This window comes from Heliconius melpomene, chromosome 18 (genome assembly GCF_056956725.1).
Source record: "Heliconius melpomene rosina isolate 202511_hmr_F chromosome 18, ASM5695672v1, whole genome shotgun sequence".
Classification (NCBI taxonomy): Eukaryota; Metazoa; Arthropoda; class Insecta; order Lepidoptera; family Nymphalidae; genus Heliconius; species Heliconius melpomene.
The window spans coordinates 16191315-16210384 of record NC_140406.1 but is presented as its reverse complement, the minus strand read 5'-3'; the positions used below and the strand labels follow the sequence as shown (position 1 = coordinate 16210384).

Genomic DNA, 19070 nt, shown 5'->3' with positions numbered 1-19070 from the left:
CAGTCTCTGCGAAAATATATGTATTTTAAATTTGAAAATATTGAGCTTAAAATGTCGCTGAGCTTTTAAAAGTTGAATGTTTTGTTTTTAATTTTTTAATCTTTGACATCCAATCTGTGATGTTTCTAAAGGTCAACTTGTTTTTTGAAAAAATTAAACAATTGGACCAGTCACTTTAAATATTTTATTTAATTTCTTTATCTTGTTGTATATTAAATAACGTCGACAGTAGGTTCTCTCTGCCCGCAGCCGTCCGCTGCTACGCAGAAAAATATTCAAACTAAACTATAAAACTTTTGTTTATAAAAGTACTTAAACTTAAAAGTTAAAAAAAAAACACTTTGTTCTAGATATTTTATGTATTTAGGACACATCGGCGTTGAATGAGAAAGTTAAAAAGCTCATTACTCACTCTGTTTCACTACCTTAATTTTCTTTGACATTCAAGTACCTACTCCTTAAGAGACAAGTGCTCATTTTTACTTAGACCGGATTAACTGCCTATTATTTTTTTTTGTTTTTTTTTTACCTTTACGCTGTACTCCTCTTATAGCACGGAAATCAAAGGCGATTTTCGAGACATTGGGTGTTGAGTGGAAGCGAGGAAATGAAAACAATTCATTCTCCCGAGTGGAAATCGAATTTACTGTCGCGTTTACAATCAGTGACACAACGACCTTTGTTTTTTTGTATTGAAATTTTATAGAAATCCCATAACACTATAAACTATAATTAACTCAAGCTCTTAAATAACGTAGTTTCTTAGCCGTGGATTCTCTTCGCTTATCCCACCGGACATAAAAGATGTTTTAACATAGAAGAAATAAAAGAGGCCTTCGTGGCGCATTGGCACAGCTTGTAACTGTAAACGCAGCTGTTGTAGGTTCGATTATCACTCAGGGGGAAGAATTATTATCCACGTGCAATATCTTGAAAACTGGGTGTTAGGTGGAGAACAGCGTCCTAACACTAGATACACTCTATCGGCCTACACTACATAAAGCTAAAAAGAAGACATAAAAAACACAATGTATTGAAGTAAACTGGCACGACGCCAAATAGTGGCACTGAGTGAATGAAAGAACAAACATTTGGTGATTGCCCTTCAGGAAATACCTCGAGCTTCACAATGGAACTGCGAATTGAAAGCGAAATGACTAAATTGTTGTTTATGTAGAAGAAATATTATTTGTAAACAATTTTTGTATCTGTTTTCATAAAATAATCTGGTGTCATAGTTAGTAAATAGAAAAAAAGGATTATTAAAGCCTTATTCGGGGAAGGACAGTTTCTCATTCGGGAAAATGTTTGGGTGGATTATTCTCAAAAGAAAGTTTTCACTACTAACTATTTAAAAATGCACAACAAACAGAAACAAATAAAAACTATCCACTATACAGCATAATGAATCAAATTAAAAACGAATGAATGAACTAAACGCTCACTCTTATCGTGTTAACATAATTGTTAAAGCTTTAAAAGTGATTTTTTTCAGTATTACACCCAATTGAGTAACAAATTGGTGGTAATGTTAACATACAGAACGTTGCTTATTAGATTAGTCACGGCAGGCTGGCATTCCACGCTCTATGGTGTTCGTGACTCCGACACATGGACGATACCATTTTATATTTATTATACATATACCAAAAAACATTCTTTGACTTGAATTTATTATGGATTTAACTTTTGTAGTTGTATATTGGTTTATTTTTTACTAGCGTCGTTTATTGCTGGGTGGGAGAACCAGGAACGTTAGTGAGTAGGTATTTGTACGTTCTTAATGTTCTGCCGAATTTATATGAATAATCCACACTAGAGCAATGAATGCTTTCATAATTGTAGAGTTAAAACTACTTTAACAATAGGTTCCATTTGTCTAATCTACTATGCGATTATATTTCAATTAATAGGATTTAAACGTGCAGATAAAACCAACATTATATAAAAAAGCAGCCCGATTTTTTCTCGCTACGCTCCCCGTTCTGTCCATTTAAATTTTCGAGAGATAACAGATTGAGAGGTGGAATTCAACGCCGTGGTTTGCCCAACAGATTGAATAAATAAAAATAATTTCAATATAATCATTCATCCAAGTGAAAATCGAAGTCAGATGACCTTCCACTATATCAAACGCCTCAACACCAATATTCAATTACTGTTCAGCATGCCCCAAGCGTTTGAGCCCCAATATGCCCTAACTCAGTACACAGACCGTTCGAGTGGATGATCCTGACAACGATATTTGCTAATTGCATCGCCCTTGCTGTCTACACTCCTTACCCGGCGAGCGATTCGAATTATACCAACTGGGTTTTGGTATGTATATCTTTGTCATATATATAATGTATATATATATATATATATATATATATATATATATATATATATATATATATATATATAGATATAGATAGTTAGCAAGAAAAGGAGAACAGTGTTTTATTATGTTTTGGTTATGTATGACGCGTAAAAAGAATAAAATACGTTATGATAAGAGATCATCTGAAGCGTATACAATATTTTTTTATTTAATTTAACATTAATATTAAGATTTCGAGAATCATTCTGTATATTGTTCTGGATATCAACATAGATGATAAATAATACGACACAAATTTACTTCAATGAATATATCATTTTATTTATATAACTTATTTTTTCTTATATAGCTTAAGTTCCTATATTCTGATTACAGGAAAAAATTGAATATATTTTTCTGGTAATATTTACCGGGGAGTGTGTGATGAAGATCATAGCGTACGGTTTCGTGATGCACCCCGGCTCGTATCTCCGGAATGGGTGGAATCTACTCGACTTTACCATTGTCGTTATAGGGTAAGTCGTTAAGCTGATACAAATTGGAATTACTCACTAACCTACCACGTGGAGGTTCAGAAAATATGTAGAAATGTCATGACACGTCAGAAAATCACAAAAATACACGCAAGCTATACAGATGCTGCTTTTTTAAAACATACATAAATTGATATGTCTTATAGATTACATTTTAAATTTAAAAATTATAGTTCCCGCTGACGAAGAGACAGACACACTACTCAGTACGCTAAGCGTCAAGTTCCGCCTAACCTAACCTAACACACAGAGCCACGGTGGTTCCAATTCAGGCGGAAAGCAGAGAATGGAATGTCTTTATACTAGATTCCAGCTGCCGTCAAAGTGAAGAAATCTCTTCCTCAAATGTGAAATATTAAACAAATAAAAAACAAAATAATATTTGCACCTATTTACAAAAAATATTACTTTTACAATTCCAGAACCAAAAATTTTCCAATCAAAAGTATTTATTATCCTACATTATAAAAATACAAAGGCCGGTAACAAAGGAACAAAGTTGTTCAAAGTGGGTTGCTTTTGAACGAGTGCTTTGGGACGACCTGAATAAGTAAAAGCCCGCGTTGACGTGTTACATCTGGGTAGAAGGAAAACGTGGATTCCAAGATGGAATACCGTCATTCATTATATAAATGTAAAATTTAACTATAATAGAATTGTTATTTTTAATTATTTATCCTTACTAATCTCTCGCACCTTGGTTCGTAAAACTAAATTATTTTTCAAGCAATAATGAGTAGTAGTGAGACAAAGGAAAACCCTGATGGACCTCAGATAACACAATATCGATGATAGACCACAAAATAAGAGATCATAGCATTAGGCACTTCTTCCGAAGGTCGGTCCTCCAGTCGGGGAATGAATTATTTTCATTGCCTCGCTCTGGTCTCTAATTTGTTATCAAGGCACGAACGGAGAGTTTTAACTCTGAGTTCCTTCTTTGACGGAGGTAAAAGCATGAAGCTACTTCTAATCTAACTTGTAAGTATTAGGAAGGACTTTGCTTTATTATATCATATTATAAACATTTCACATACGTTTCCAGAATGGTGAGCACGGTGCTATCAAGTATATTTAAAGACGCCTTCGACGTGAAAGCACTTCGAGCTTTCAGAGTATTGCGACCCTTGAGGCTCGTGTCAGGAGTGCCAAGTGAGTGTTTTACTTAGATTTATTATTTTTGTAGATAACCTGTAAACCGATGCTTGGTAACTGTAATTAATATATTACAAAATTCGTGACTGAATGATAGTAAAACAGTTAAACAAAAAAATATATGTAGAGACCAGTCATGGCACAGGGGCGCGACTATTCAAGAAAGTGCGTTATATCCTATTTTCAACCTAATAAAAAATTGTTCCAGGTTTACAAATCGTCTTAAATTCAATCCTAAAGGCGATGGTTCCACTGCTGCATATCGCGCTGTTGGTGATCTTCGTCATCATCATCTATGCAATCATCGGCCTTGAGCTGTTCTCCGGGAAGATGCATAAATCATGTTATAATAAATTAACAGGTACGTTTTGATATTGTTAGATTATTAAAGAAAGGTTTGCATCAGGACACTTCCGTTGCCCACTTTACCAGAGCGAGAAAATATAACATATTTTATTTCCTGCAAGCATGTGACTTTTCTAGCAATATAAGAGGTGCAGTTAATAATGGAATGCGCCGCGCTTCAAACTATCGCCACACCTTTACTCGTACTATGTGTGTACACTCACATAAATACAATACACAGTCTCCATCCTATATGAATCGATTTTAAAATTTCGTCTTTGTTTTATATTTTTTTTATTATTTCAATTTATTTCATTTTTTTAAATATAGACGAAATAATGGATAATCCACACCCGTGCGACGTTGACAATGGCTTCAATTGCTCTTCCATCGGTGAGGACATGGAATGTAGGGAAGGCTGGATCGGCCCCAACTTCGGTATCACTAACTTTGATAACTTCGGCCTTTCCATGCTGACGGTGTTCCAGTGCATCACTCTTGAAGGATGGACCGATGTTATGTATAATGTAAGCATCAAACACAACTATAATATTTTTATACAGAGTTCTCTATATTAATGTTATAAGAAATATTCCACAATATTTAAAGCAGTAATACAGGCTGCATGTCTACATATTTAATCTTCATTTAAGTTGGTGGGCTGATTGGGTTCAATGTGTAAATCTGATGATTGCTCGATATTTCTTTAGTATATTTTAAGTGATTATTGGTTATATAATCGTCTGCTTCATATTTCGAAAGAGGTCAATCAGCACTATCACCACTATTTAATTGTTAGCGTCTAGTTAAATATTTAATATAGCAAATTTTTAAACGGTGGTTAGGTCTTTGGAAACAAGTAAAATGTAAATAAAATATTTCCAGATTCAAGACGCAATGGGCAACAGCTGGGAGTGGATATACTTCGTGTCAATGGTAATATTGGGGGCTTTTTTCGTCATGAACTTAATTCTCGGTGTGTTGTCCGGGTGAGTAGTTACAAGAGACATTTAAATTATTCAATTCGTAATAGTTTTGCTATAAGCGAAAATATGATGCTATCACGTCAATTCTAGAAACAAAAGATTCTCATTCTCATTTCCAGAGAGTTCTCGAAAGAAAGAGAAAAAGCGAAAAATAGAGGCGACTTCCAGAAATTAAGGGAGAAACAGCAGTTGGAAGAAGATTTAAAGGGCTACTTGGACTGGATTACGCAGGCAGAGTACTTAGAGCCGCTCGCAGACCAACACGACACTACCGACCTTAAGGGAGACTATGGAATTGGAAATTTAATAGGTAAACTAATATAATTTTGTAGTAATCATTTAAATTAAAGTGTTGTAACAATTTTGTACTCTATTTGCGATACTTATAGATTCTTACCTACTTTTGTTTAGTTTAATTTCGGTTGATCTTTATTTTCTTCTATCAATAATTGGATATTTCTGCTATTGACTGCATTAACTGTTGCGTTAACCAACTCGTCACACGAGCAGGTCACCGTGCGTTAGGGGCAGACGAGCCGGTGCGCCATGCATTTCGGGTTGGCGCTTCAGTCACAAAATTGAGACTGAAGCGCTTGACCTTTCTACCTTTTTGCTATTTCACAAAGTATTCCTTGCGTCGGCCGACTCGACTACGTAGTAGAAGAAAAAAAAAAGAAAAAAATATTTATTTTAGTTTCTCATATTATTATTACATAGAAAGTAATAAGACCAATCTAGTAAGTAACTAGCATAATACTAGTATTTGTAACAGGAGGTCTCGCTCTTCCATAACACTTCATACATTCGTTATGGAAAGAAAAACAAAAATAAATAGAATATAATTATAGCTACTTTACAATACAAAATATATAGAAAACAAACAATAATAATAAATAATTACATTTATGTATATAGATAAATTTAAGCTAAAACGTGTGCATCTGTTTGTCTGTTCGTGGGTGGTGTGTGGTTGAGTAGGTGTGTGTGTGTGCGTGTGTGTGTGCCTGTATGAATGTTGTGTGTGTATGTATAGTGCAAATTCAACGTCGCATCAGGGCTTCTATAAAGTCATAATCTATTCTTCGCAGCCAAGCAGTAACTGCTTTTTTACATTCGAAGAATTTTAAGGAATAGTAGTAAGTAGATTGAGCTACTTTTGGCCTAATTGTGGCCTGAGAGAACAACAGTCTTTGGTAGAGCACCATAAGACTCTCCGCACGGTGTTACCGGAAGCGACTAGATTCGGTCACCATACTGAACATGAGTAACATGAACGTAAATAGTGCAGGGCCTAGGCTGACTGACCCTTACTATGAATTGAAATAATAAAAAAATCTCATGTTTTTTATTCTCATTTTCGATTTTGTTGAAAATTAACAAAATAACAATAACATTAACAAAACAAAATAAAATAATAATTAAAGAAATGAAATATTTAATATTTTCATTCGAGGAAATGCAATCTATAAATCAGAATTCACAAAGTCTTATATTGTATTAATATAAATATATACATTATAAAATTTATTTTAAGGCCAGAATCAGACCGATCATGATTCAACAGACCACTTGGGCATAGAGCCGGCGGAGCAACAGAAAGTGCCTATAGGCAGAATGTGGAAGAAAGATTTTGATAAGGTAACATACCTATTATATATAGTATTTTCACACAGGATAATTAATTGTATACAAAATTAAATTATATATATATATATACTTTTACTTACGTGTACTTCTTGTTATTATATGTATTTTTATGGGCAAAGATGATAAAAAATAAATTAACGATTCCTCAAGATTTGTATCTATAATACTCATGTATATCTGTTTAATTACAGTTATAAAACAAGCGATTCCGCATAGAAAAAAAGTAAAACTATTAATGTGAACAAATTAGAATCACATTCAATTACTAAAATCAATAAAGAGAAATTGGCTTTGGCAAAAATAATTCATCCTACCAAAGCTTGGAACGAACTCACAACCACCTTTACCGCCATAAACTGTTTCGCTACACCATGACCGCCCCAAAACATATGGTCTGCTCAGAGTATAATCTTCCACTTCCAGGTAAACCGCCGCATGAAGCGCGCGTGTCGGCGAGCAGTCAAATCGCAGACCTTCTACTGGCTGATCATCGTGCTGGTCTTCCTGAACACAGTCGTGCTCGCCAGTGAACACTACCAGTGAGTTATTAATGATTATTTATTAATCTAGCACTAGCTTATACCTTCGACTTTGCTTTCTAGGTCACTTGTGTATGACACTTGACAAAATTATTAAAAACAAGTGCTGATGGTAGCTATGAAACGATAAACGTGATGTAATTAAGCCTTCCGCTATAAATGGACTATGTATTTTTTTCTTAAAGATTTTATTTTCAATTATTTATAAGTTATAACATTCTAAAATAATTGTGTTTGCACAGACAGCCAACTTGGCTCGACTACTTCCAAGAGTACGGGAACGCGATCTTTGTGGCCCTTTTCACTCTGGAGATGTTGGTCAAGATGTACAGCTTGGGCCTACAGGTGTGTTAAATATATTTTTATTACATAGAATAATATTAAACGTTAAAGATATTGGGTAGATTAAAAATAAGTAATAACAGTTTTAATTTAAATTAAATATAGTGGATAATTGTAAAAAAATAACTAAAATTATATTTTGTAAGTGAACATTTTACACCAAATTCATGAATTATATTTTGCCTTTTTTCTAGGGTTATTTCGTCTCCCTGTTCAACCGCTTCGACTGCTTCGTGGTAGTCGGTTCCATCAGTGAGATGGTGCTCACGAAGACTGAGCTGATGCCACCACTGGGTGTTTCTGTGTTGCGTTGTGTGCGGTTGTTGAGGGTCTTCAAGGTCACTAAGTATGTCAACTGCTGTAATATAATCTTTCATATTCGCGATTTTTACGCATTTTAAAGGAAAGTCTTAGACCAAAATATACGCGAGGAATCCTATTAAGAAAGTTCATTTCAAGCTGCTATAATTAATTAGTATTATTAGGTGTTACACAAAAGATAATCAATAGATTTTACATCCCGGAATAAAAGTTAACAAACTAAAATATAATAATATATTAACGTTATAAAAAATATATGTACCAATACTATTAATATTATATTCATTATATACTATTTCTTATTATTACCAGGTACTGGCGTTCTCTATCAAATCTAGTAGCGTCGCTGCTGAATTCTATACAATCTATCGCGTCTTTGTTGCTGCTGCTTTTTCTTTTCATCATGATCTTCGCGTTATTGGGCATGCAGGTAAATAATGATCTTAACTAAATAAATAAATCTAGGTCTGTCGTGGCGCACGAGCACAAGTTGTGGATTCGATTCCCACTAGAGGAAATAAAATATTAAATATTTTCTTTTGCTCGCTCTGGTAACAAGGCTAAGTGCTAGGTGGCTTTGAGTTGGTCACTCAAGATGAAATGCCGTCAGAGTTCGACGGAAAGTAATGATATGATATGATATCGATAAATAAAATACGTATTGCTTTGATATAGGTCTTCGGTGGAAAGTTCAACTATGATCCTGAAGAAGAAAAGGATCGTCACAACTTCGATTGTTTTTGGCAAGCGCTGCTCACGGTTTTTCAGGTAAATATCACAATGATGAAAATTATTATAACTTTTAAATTAAATAAATATAATTTTTACTAACCTTACATTCATTATGTTCTGGCAACACAATAACAATAAAAAAATATATCACAATCAGATTTACTTAGATATTAAACACTTATTATTCCTAATTTAGATCCTGACGGGCGAGGACTGGAACGCGGTGATGTATGAAGGCATCAAGGCGTATGGCGGCGTCGGCACCTTCGGCATCCTCGCCTGCATCTACTTCATCATACTGTTTATTTGCGGCAATTGTATCCTTTATTAATATATAATAGATTAGATTTTACTTGATTACCTTTTAAAAAGCATGTATCATAACATAATCTTAATGATAAGATAAACTACTATAAACTAATACTATAAATGTGAAAGTAACACATAAGTGTAGAATAACACATAAGTTACAATTTATGTTAAGATTTTGTATAATTTGGGTATAACGTAACAATCATTTTAAGCGGACGAAGTCGCGTTTGAGTCCCTATCAGATATCTTATACATAATGTATCTTAATTTTTACTTTATCATAAGTCCTATATTTCTTTAATTGCAATTCAGATATTCTGCTGAATGTGTTCTTGGCCATCGCCGTTGATAACTTGGCTGATGCCGAATCCTTGACCAATATTGAAAAAGAAGAGGGAGTGAGTATTGTTTTGCTATATATAATTAGTTTATTCATTAATAAAATCTGAAAATATACATTTTACAATGTTTTGCTTTCAAATTATGATTACTAATCAAATGTGTATTCAGCAAGCTGCAGAAGAAAAAGAAGGAGAGGAGCAAGGAGAAGTTGAGGGTGCTCTCGCTGACACCGATGACGAGTATATACACGACGATGATGTTTACACAAGTGATAAGTATGTGCTTAAGAAAGTTTAACACAGCTCTTATTTGTTGGGTTAAGTGGCAAATAGTTTCTTATAAGAGATATATTATATGCAGATTTTCTTTTATTCCTTTATTTTGGTGAAATAATATGTTTTTATGTGTTCTTTTTTAACAACGATATTAAATGCAAACATTTAATAATAATTAGCTTCACGTTTTATATATACCGCATATAGCAGGGTAGACAGACGCTGATTCAATCGCAACCTAGTGTTAGCCATTCCGTTGCATGCAAGGAAATGAAAATATTAAATAATATATTCCCCCAAGTCGAAATCAAACCCAAAATCGTCGCGTTCACAGTAACACGCTATGCCACTGCGTCACGACGACTTCAAGCTACTAATTTAAAAAGTAAATACTTACATTCCTTATTAAGTATTTCCTTTAATTTAGTTCTGAAAGAGAATACGAAGGAGAAGAAACTGGATCTGAAGGTGAACCGCACGATGATATAGACGGTGATATAGGAGACCCGGGTATGGATGAGGAGAACGATGAGAGAGTTGAGGAAGAACAAGAAATAGATGAAATGGAAAATCATCAGAGAAATCATATTGGTAAGAAAAATGTTTACAATATGAGTAAATTACATAAAATATAAAATCTTAATACAATTTTTATTCATTTATTGTTCAAATGGTATTAAAAGAAGAGAATATTATTTTATTATATTTATGTCTATATTAGATATAAGCATTTTTATTAGTTTTTAACAGCATAAGACAGAACAAATATATCCATAGGTGTATAGGTGGTACATAGAAATATTGATATTTATTTAAACTGTAATATCTAATAGACTATCTATACTCATAAATATATTTATGTGTATTTCCATCTTATATAGCACAACCAAACCTGGTTAATAAATAATCTATTTGAATTACTCTACAATAATCAAGTAAAGATTATCGCAGAGTAATAACGAAATCGAGAACCAAGCAATTAGCTAACAAAACAAATACAGTGAGCACAGAGTTCTCGGACGAGCCGCGCTTGAGGCGCAAGCCGACGACGTCGTCAGCGCGGCCACGGCGCCTCTCGGAGGTGGACATCCGGGACTCGGCCAAGCCGATCCCTGATGCTTCCTCCTTCTTCATATTTCCCAAAGACAACAGGTTAGGGATCGTCGCGGACCGGCGCTTCCGATTAGATGTTTTCTTATCTGCCTCTTCTTTTTGTTTCTTAATTTCTCTGATGAGTGTCAGTTCTATCTCGAGTGAGAATGATACTGACATCGTCAGAGCTTTTCTGTTTCAGTATTTATGCCTTTATCTTAATCAATTTTAATACTTTCAGCTATTCATTTTTGTTATTGTATTTAATTTATTCTCACATTTTTTAGCTAAACACATTCTTTAATTGCATTTGATTTAAAGTAGGCATAGGGACGTCACAATCGGCATGAACACGTAATGTTTCTTATAGGTGCGAAGGTTATATTTAAGTATTCGTAGCTAGAATTGAATGAAAGGAATGTCATATGTTTCTATCACAAAGATGGCGGCGAGCTCGAAGAGGAGGGAACGCTCGTAACCGCTAGACCGAGGCGGATCTCTGAACTGAATATGCCAAATCAGACGCCGCCAATACCGAACGCTAGTAGTTTCTTCATATTCTCACCAACCAACAGGTGATCGGTCACTCGGTACCCGTGACTCATTGTGCTATTGGCGTCCTGATTGGTTCACCTCCGTTCATTTTGTCCGTGTCTATATGCATCATTTCATATTTTGTGCACGAGTGCTGTCCTCCATTCAAAATTACTTCAAAAACTAAAAAAATATCGACAATGAGATTACAGGGTACCTTTAAGCTCCGATGTTAGAGGTTAGGTATTTTTGTAGAGTTCAGCTTTCTTGTATAGAAGCATGAAACTAGAGGACTATGTTAATAGAAGTGAACGTATGGTACTTTAGACCTATAGATAGACATTTCTATATTTTTAGAACATGCCGAGATACTAGTGCATGTTTTTGGTTCTTATATATTGTGTTAATAGCATGAGCTCAAATAAAAGTTTTGTCGATATTTTATAATTTTGCATGAACTAGCTTATGTTACACATTTTTTAATATTTTTTAAATAATAAAATTGTATAAATATGTTTGTATGTGTAATAAAGGTGTCGTATCTTTCGCTTTGTGTTGATCTTTCTTTCCATTAGATACATGTGTTTTCTAAATTACATAACGGTTTAAAATTAAAAATTCAAAAGATATTATATGTATATCATCAATTTCTATTTCATTTTGTAACATTTGCAAAAAATATAACGTGTCTATTATTTTAGGTTTCGTGTATTCTGCTACAAAATGTCTGCGTCATCAACATTTGGCAACATCATCCTGGTGTGTATCATGTTCTCGTCGGCTATGTTAGCTGCAGAAGATCCATTAGATGCTGCCCAAAAGGGATTTCGAAATTGGGTAAGTTTTAACTTGCTGCAGACTTTTAGAATATTATTGATAAAGAAATTAATTAGTACATATCATTTAGTTGATATTTTTGATTTCAATATTTTGAATTCTTAAGTCTTCAGAAATTCATGACCATGTTCAATAAAATTCAAACTACATAAAACCGTGCATAAACAAAACAAATAAATAAAAAAAAAAAAAAAAATATTTATTTCAGTTCCACATATTATATAGCTACAAGAAAGTAATGAGACCAGCCTAGTAAGTAACTAGTATAATACTAGTACTTGTAACAGGAGGCCCCGCTCTTCCATAACACTTCATACATTCGTTATGGAAACAAAAACAAAAATAAATAGGATATAATTATAGCTACTTTACAATACAAAATATATAGAAAACAAACAATAATAATAAATAACTAAATTTATGTATATAGATCAATTTAAGCTAAAATGTGTGCATGTGTTTGTCTGTTCGTGGGTGGTGTGTGGTTGGGTATGTGCGTGTGTGCGTTTATGTGTGCCTGTGGAATGTTGTGTGTGTGTGTGTGCATGTGTGTGTGCGTGAGTGCGTGAGTGCGTGGGTGCGTTTGCGTGTGTATGTGTATGTGTAGTGCAAATTCAACGTCGCATCAGGGCTTCTATAGAGTCATAATCTAGGCTTCGCAACCAAGCAGTAACTGCTTTTTTACATTCGAAGAAGTTTAAGGAATATATGTTTAATATTTTGCTTATTGCATTATATAAACACTTCGAACTTCGAATCGAATCTTCGAACAAATATACTTATTGTTTAAGTTTATTAAAACTAAATATGCCTTATAATGGCATCAAAATTAAATTTAATTTTATCAGCTGCTCAGTCAATTCGACATGTTCTTCACGGGCATCTTCACGTTGGAGCTGTTCCTGAAGCTGGTGACATACGGTCTCGTGCTGCACCAGGGCGCCTTCCTACGCTCCGCTTTCAACGTGCTGGACATGCTCGTTGTCTGCGTGTCTTTGATATCTATGAGCTTTAGGTGAGTGCTTTTGTTAATATGTAAGAGAATAATTAATAAATAATAATAATTAATAATTTTGCATCGTGTAATTTAAGTCTCATACTCACCTATCTCCCACTTCAACTCCAACTCGTCAAATTAAAGACATGGTGTGACAGGCGGTAGAATAATGCCCAGAGTTGAACTGACCACAATAAACACCCCTTTAAGGGAAATACTTATCATCGTATACAGTCAAACCGAACAGGAATATACTAAGACTAGCGACCTGGGCGGCCCGCTTGAACTGTACGAATATTTATGAAATTATTTTCAATTTAGGGGGTGGATTCTTAAAAACCGTAAAACACGTGTTTAATTAAATATATTTATCATTCTGAATACCAGATTTTATAAAAATAGGTGCGGATTTAAAAAAAAATCCATACAAACTTTCAAGGCCTATTTCATCCCTTTAGAGTAAAAATTTTTCAAATTCCCTTCCTAGTTACCCACATTACAAAAATAAATATCTTTCAAAATTTCACGTTTCTTCGCACAGCGGTTACGGCGTCTTACCTCACCACCACACTACTAATACTTTCTTGTATATGTTCAATTCTTTTCCAGATCCGGGAGTATATCCGTTGTGAAAATTTTGCGAGTGTTCAGGGTTCTGAGGCCTCTCAGAGCTATTAATAGGGCCAAAGGCCTTAAGGTCAGTAATCAGTTCATCACACCAAAAATAAAATATATTGAATTATAATATAAAATGAGATAATTATAGATCAATGCTTAAAAAAATTACAATTAATACAAATGGATATTGAAAGTAATTTTTCCCTGATTATAGCACGTTGTTCAGTGCGTGATCGTTGCAATCAAAACGATCGGCAACATTTTATTGGTAACGTCCTTGCTTCAATTCATGTTCGCGGTCATGGGAGTGCAAATGTTCAAGGTAGGGGGCGCCGAAGCCGTTAAGAGTCTTATGGTACGAATAGACTAGGACTACAATTGTGACGTATGTACTGTTTACACTTGTATATGTGTAAGTGTATAGAAACTGTGTCCGAGCTCTGCACACGCAAACTGGTGATTTGTTGTGTGCGGTGCACTGAAAATGTCAAACCTATTCGAAAGTGTTTCATCTATACTAGACACTTGGACACAACGTATTAACACTATAGAGACACTCGCGTTCATAGAGAGAACTCGCTGTATACACTGACAGTACCGTGTATAGAGTCGTAGCCTATTCGTACCACTAGCACCAGCAGACGCTCACCGTTGCGGTCGTTTGTATCGTATTGTGTACCTCACGTGTGTCCACACCGGTTGGAGTTTTACACAAATTTCAAACTTTTGTAAACTTACACCTTTGGGTAACTCATAATTTGTTTCTCAATCTATTTTCTTTTGTCACTCATTTCTCATGATTATATTTTTTCTTTATCTATCTATATGTAATTATATGTATGTATTTTACTTATGCTTTGCTTTGTGCATTATTTCCTTCGCATTTTCATTTGTTGCTTGTCACGCCTTCTTATCTAACAATTCTACACTTTTTATTATTCTTATTTTAAATATTTCTTTCTTTTGTTCTATATTTTCATTGTTATTGTAAAAAAAATCGTTATAATATTTGAAGAATTAAAATTTAAAAAAAATATAGAACTTATAGTAAAAATAATTATTACCAATTGGAATGAAACGGGCATCTCTCCTTAATTAAAACTAACTTTATAATTTGTAAAAATATATTGATACCAACCGACTAACCAAAATTTCTAAGCATGATTAGATTAGATTGAGCCCAAAGGTGTAGAATTAAACAATCCAGTTCATTTAGAGGACTAATTTCATAGATAACCTTACCCCCCTACCTTGGCGTTCTCGTCAAACCCATTCGAAGACGTCTAACAATTGTCTTAACAAAGTATATAGAATACCCTATACTATACCCTTGTGTTGAAGCCCCATTATTAAATATTGTTTGCTTTTCCCCGTATGTTCCGTCGCTGCGTGGTTACCGGACCGGACTGGCCCCTGGTAATGTATACCCACGCAACTAACTCGCACCACCCTTCATTATATAGTATGTAGTGAAATGTGTGATAGTAGCGATTAAGACAATAGGCAATATAATGCTAGTTACGTATTTGTTACAATTTATGTTCGCTGTCGTCGGTGTACAGTTATTTAAGGTGAGCCCTGATATTCATATTGATTTGTAACTTTGATAACCGAATTAACGAAATTCTATATCGTTTTTTCTAACATCCTAGAAAATATTTTAGGAATATTGCAAAAAAATGAAACCAATTTGTAAATATGTTTATAATTGCTGTTTGAAATCGCTTGTGACATCATGAGAAATGGGTTCCTCCGTAACAGCTTCAGCATCATGTATTCGTAACTAACTGCTTCTATTACAATAAAACTGGTAATACTATCTAATCACCTAAGTTTTGTTCCAGGGTAAATTTTTTAGGTGTAATGATATTTCAAAAATGACAAAAGATGAGTGTCAGTAAGTATTTCAGTCGTATGGGTTTTTTTATGTTTGGACATGTATTGAAAGCGAATTTTGATTCCAGGGGAACCTATTTAGTATTCGAAAATCCTAATTATGTAGTCAGAGACAGAGTTTGGAAGAGAAATGATTTTCATTTCGACAATGTGATGAAAGGAATGCTGACGCTTTTCACTGTGTCTACTTTTGAAGGATGGCCAGGGTAAGGCATTGATTGGCCTAATTTTTTTTAGCTTCATGCTGTATTCCGCACTTAGCAGGGTAGACAAAGGGAACTTGGACACCTAGTGTTAAAACACTCCGTTCCCATTAAGACATTTGAGGAAATGAAAATATTAAATATTTTATAATTTCATCTCGATTAGGAATCTATCCTACAATGTGTCGCGTTTGCGCCAGAACTAGCCTCACTGACTTAATTATTTATGTTAAAGAAAAATGATGGTATTTAGGAAGCCCGTGTTACGCTACCCAATATACTGCATCTAGTCTTTTTAAATAAAAATGGATTAGTAGGTTAGTAGAAATGAATGAAATTTGGTTTCACCGTAATATGAAGATGATGCAAAAAGTGACAATCCCAAAACACAAATGGCAACAAAATATATTTATAAAAACCACGAAATAGAAATTATAGTTATATAATAATTAAAAAATAATTCTTTTCAGGTTATTGTATGTATCTATAGATTCGAATGCTGAAGATCGTGGTCCCATCACTAACTTCCGTCCAATTGTAGCAGCTTACTATATTATTTATATAATTATAATTGCCTTCTTTATGGTGAGTCACTTGACTTCTCTCACTTGTCATGGACATAATTATCAAAATATATATTTTACCATGTTTTATATGATTTTTTTAGGTAAATATATTCGTCGGTTTCGTCATAGTGACATTCCAGAATGAGGGTGAGCAGGAATATAAGAATTGTGAACTAGACAAGAACCAAAGGAATTGTATAGAATTTGCTCTTAAAGCTAAACCTATTAGAAGGTGAGTCATTAAAATTATTATCATCTAGTATAGGAAATAAATTATTTAATCTCGTAATTTTATATTTCGAAACAGTGTTACTATATATCTGACGCAAACATCATCGCAGCGTTAAGTTCAACCTATCAGCAGAGAATTTGAATATAGAAATATTAAAAAAAATATTTGTTACTAGGGTTTTCTGTTCTCTCTGAAAATAACAAAAAGTATATGAAACTAATTTTTTTAAATTCAAAAACTTCTAAAATTAAAACGTTATTATTTAGTAAAATGTTATTTATCCAATCAAGGTACATACCAAAACATCGTATCCAATACAAAGTGTGGTGGTTCGTGACGTCCCAGCCGTTCGAGTACGCCATCTTCGTGCTCATCATGATCAACACGATCACCCTCGCCATGAAGTACCACGACCAGTCGCCGGAGTACAGCAAGGCGTTGGATATGCTCAATATGATATTTACTGCTGTATTCGCGCTTGAGTTCATTTTTAAACTCGCTGCCTTTAGGTTTAAGGTGATTTATTAAATTAAGTAATATTTTATTTATTTATTTGATTTCTTCGCTCTGGTGTCGAGGTAAAGCGTGACGTTGAGTTCCGCCACTCAACACGCGATGCCTCCGGAATTCGGTGGAAAATGGGAAACGGAGTGTCTTAACACTAGGTTCTCTCTGCCTGCCCTGCTGTATACGGGATACTGCGGGATACTGCGGGAAGCTGATAAAAAAACAAGTAATATTTAGTCGCTTGTGTGGTGAAAAGACTCAACCCATATACAAGTTTTGAGACAATGAACTATAAAGTAGATAAATGAAACAGAAACATAATGAAGATAAATGCAAAATAATATGACTATATTTTTCTAACCATCAGTCTAATTTTAATAGGACTAGATTTTTCGTTCTATTTTTTAGCTTCACGCTTTATTCTGCACATAGCAGCAGTAAGCAGAGGGAACCTGGGAACCTAGTTTTATGACACTCCGTCTAATTCTTGAGGCATTGTGTGTTGAGTGGTGGAACTCAACGGCCCAAATTGGCTCATAATATCAATATTGTTTTTAACCCACCTAAATAATAATAAATAAATAAAGAAATAAAATGAGATAATGTACTGTATTAGTTTACTTCTAATAATCTAATCTTATCCAGAATTTCTAGTTGTTCGCCTCTTAATTGACAGATTTAGACCAAACAAGATAAATAGACCGTAAATTCCAGAATTATTTCGGCGACGCGTGGAACACCTTCGACTTCATCATTGTGCTCGGCAGCATCATCGACATCGTTGTCTCACAAGTAAACGAACTCAAGAATCAGGTAAAATCACTGCGCACGCTTCAAGCGGTATTCTATTATATATAGTAATTCACTTAATATGCAGCCTAAATTTAAATATACTAAATGTGAATCTAAATCGAACTGTAAGTTTTTTAAGATTATAAAAAACTAGCGGACGCGCGCAGCTTCGCTTGCTTATTTAGTGGGGAATTCTAATAAACCATGAAACATGTGTTCAATGTTGTATTTTCAAGTCTAAGTTTCAAATTTTATAAAAATCGGTGGCGATTTAATGATTTTTCCATACTAACTTTCAACCCCTTATTTGCACCCTTAGGGGGTAAATTCTAAAATACTGTGAAACACGTATTCAATTAAATATTTTTAAGAGTCTGAATTTACAATTTTATAAAAATAGGTGCCGTTTTATTTTTTTTTCCATACAAACTTTCAACCCCGATTTCACCCCCTTATGGTTAAAATTTTTCAAAATCCCTTCTTAGCGGATGTCCAGATTATGAAAGTAAACATCTAACCAAATTTCACGTTTCTACGCACAGCGCTTAAGGCTGTCGTGCCTCAGTCAGTGAGGACAGGTCCTTTTATATATATAGATAGATTACTACAGAAAGTTCTAGATATTCAAAAATACATTTTAATCTGTACAGATTTCTTTTTTCCGCTACAAAGTGCAAAATTGAAATATTTAAATTTAGGCGGCGTAGTTACTGTCCCGAGCATGGACATACATAGGTGTTGTAATAACAGCAAGCACGCTGCATCTATACGTAGATCATTGAAGCGTAATATTTATTTCAGGGAAGTGGACTACCAAGAGCCCACGTTGTTAAGGTGAGTGCGAGCTTTTGTATATTAAGATATCACTTTTGCCGAAAGTTTCATTGAGGCTAGTCGTGGCGCAGCTAGTAACGTGGTGTGAGTTTGATTCCCGCTCGAGGAAA

The 19070-nt window shown here is 34.2% G+C and overlaps 1 protein-coding gene across 15 annotated transcripts in view; it reads left to right on the top strand.

Moving 5' to 3' along the window:
- Positions 1–19070, top strand: part of LOC146529726 (muscle calcium channel subunit alpha-1-like) — a 70337-nt gene that overhangs the window by 38944 nt on the left and 12323 nt on the right. For 8 of the 15 annotated variants that reach the window (XR_014879011.1, XM_085201806.1, XM_085201820.1 and 5 more), the window contains exons 4-32: positions 2214–2319; positions 2699–2838; positions 3902–4008; positions 4220–4372; positions 4687–4883; positions 5242–5345; positions 5462–5652; positions 6877–6980; positions 7413–7528; positions 7771–7873; positions 8065–8216; positions 8504–8621; positions 8867–8959; positions 9120–9240; positions 9548–9633; positions 9746–9852; positions 10280–10443; positions 10854–11004; positions 12180–12315; positions 13164–13330; positions 13922–14009; positions 14145–14252; positions 15775–15827; positions 15895–16032; positions 16500–16614; positions 16697–16827; positions 17118–17343; positions 18049–18147; positions 18928–18960. Coding sequence is in view for 14 of the 15 variants with exons in the window: in XM_085201806.1 (XP_085057932.1) it covers positions 2214–2319; positions 2699–2838; positions 3902–4008; positions 4220–4372; positions 4687–4883; positions 5242–5345; positions 5462–5652; positions 6877–6980; positions 7413–7528; positions 7771–7873; positions 8065–8216; positions 8504–8621; positions 8867–8959; positions 9120–9240; positions 9548–9633; positions 9746–9852; positions 10280–10443; positions 10854–11004; positions 12180–12315; positions 13164–13330; positions 13922–14009; positions 14145–14252; positions 15775–15827; positions 15895–16032; positions 16500–16614; positions 16697–16827; positions 17118–17343; positions 18049–18147; positions 18928–18960 (3607 nt within the window). In the remaining variant the exon portion in view is untranslated. Of the gene's footprint in view, positions 1–2213; positions 2320–2698; positions 2839–3901; positions 4009–4219; positions 4373–4686; positions 4884–5241; positions 5346–5461; positions 5653–6876; positions 6981–7412; positions 7529–7770; positions 7874–8064; positions 8217–8503; positions 8622–8866; positions 8960–9119; positions 9241–9547; positions 9634–9745; positions 9853–10279; positions 10444–10853; positions 11005–11386; positions 11520–12179; positions 12316–13163; positions 13331–13921; positions 14010–14144; positions 14253–15393; positions 15502–15774; positions 15828–15894; positions 16033–16499; positions 16615–16696; positions 16828–17117; positions 17344–18048; positions 18148–18927; positions 18961–19070 lie in introns of all 15 variants that reach the window. The other 7 variants (XM_085201808.1, XM_085201805.1, XM_085201817.1 and 4 more) reach the window with 5 other exon arrangements.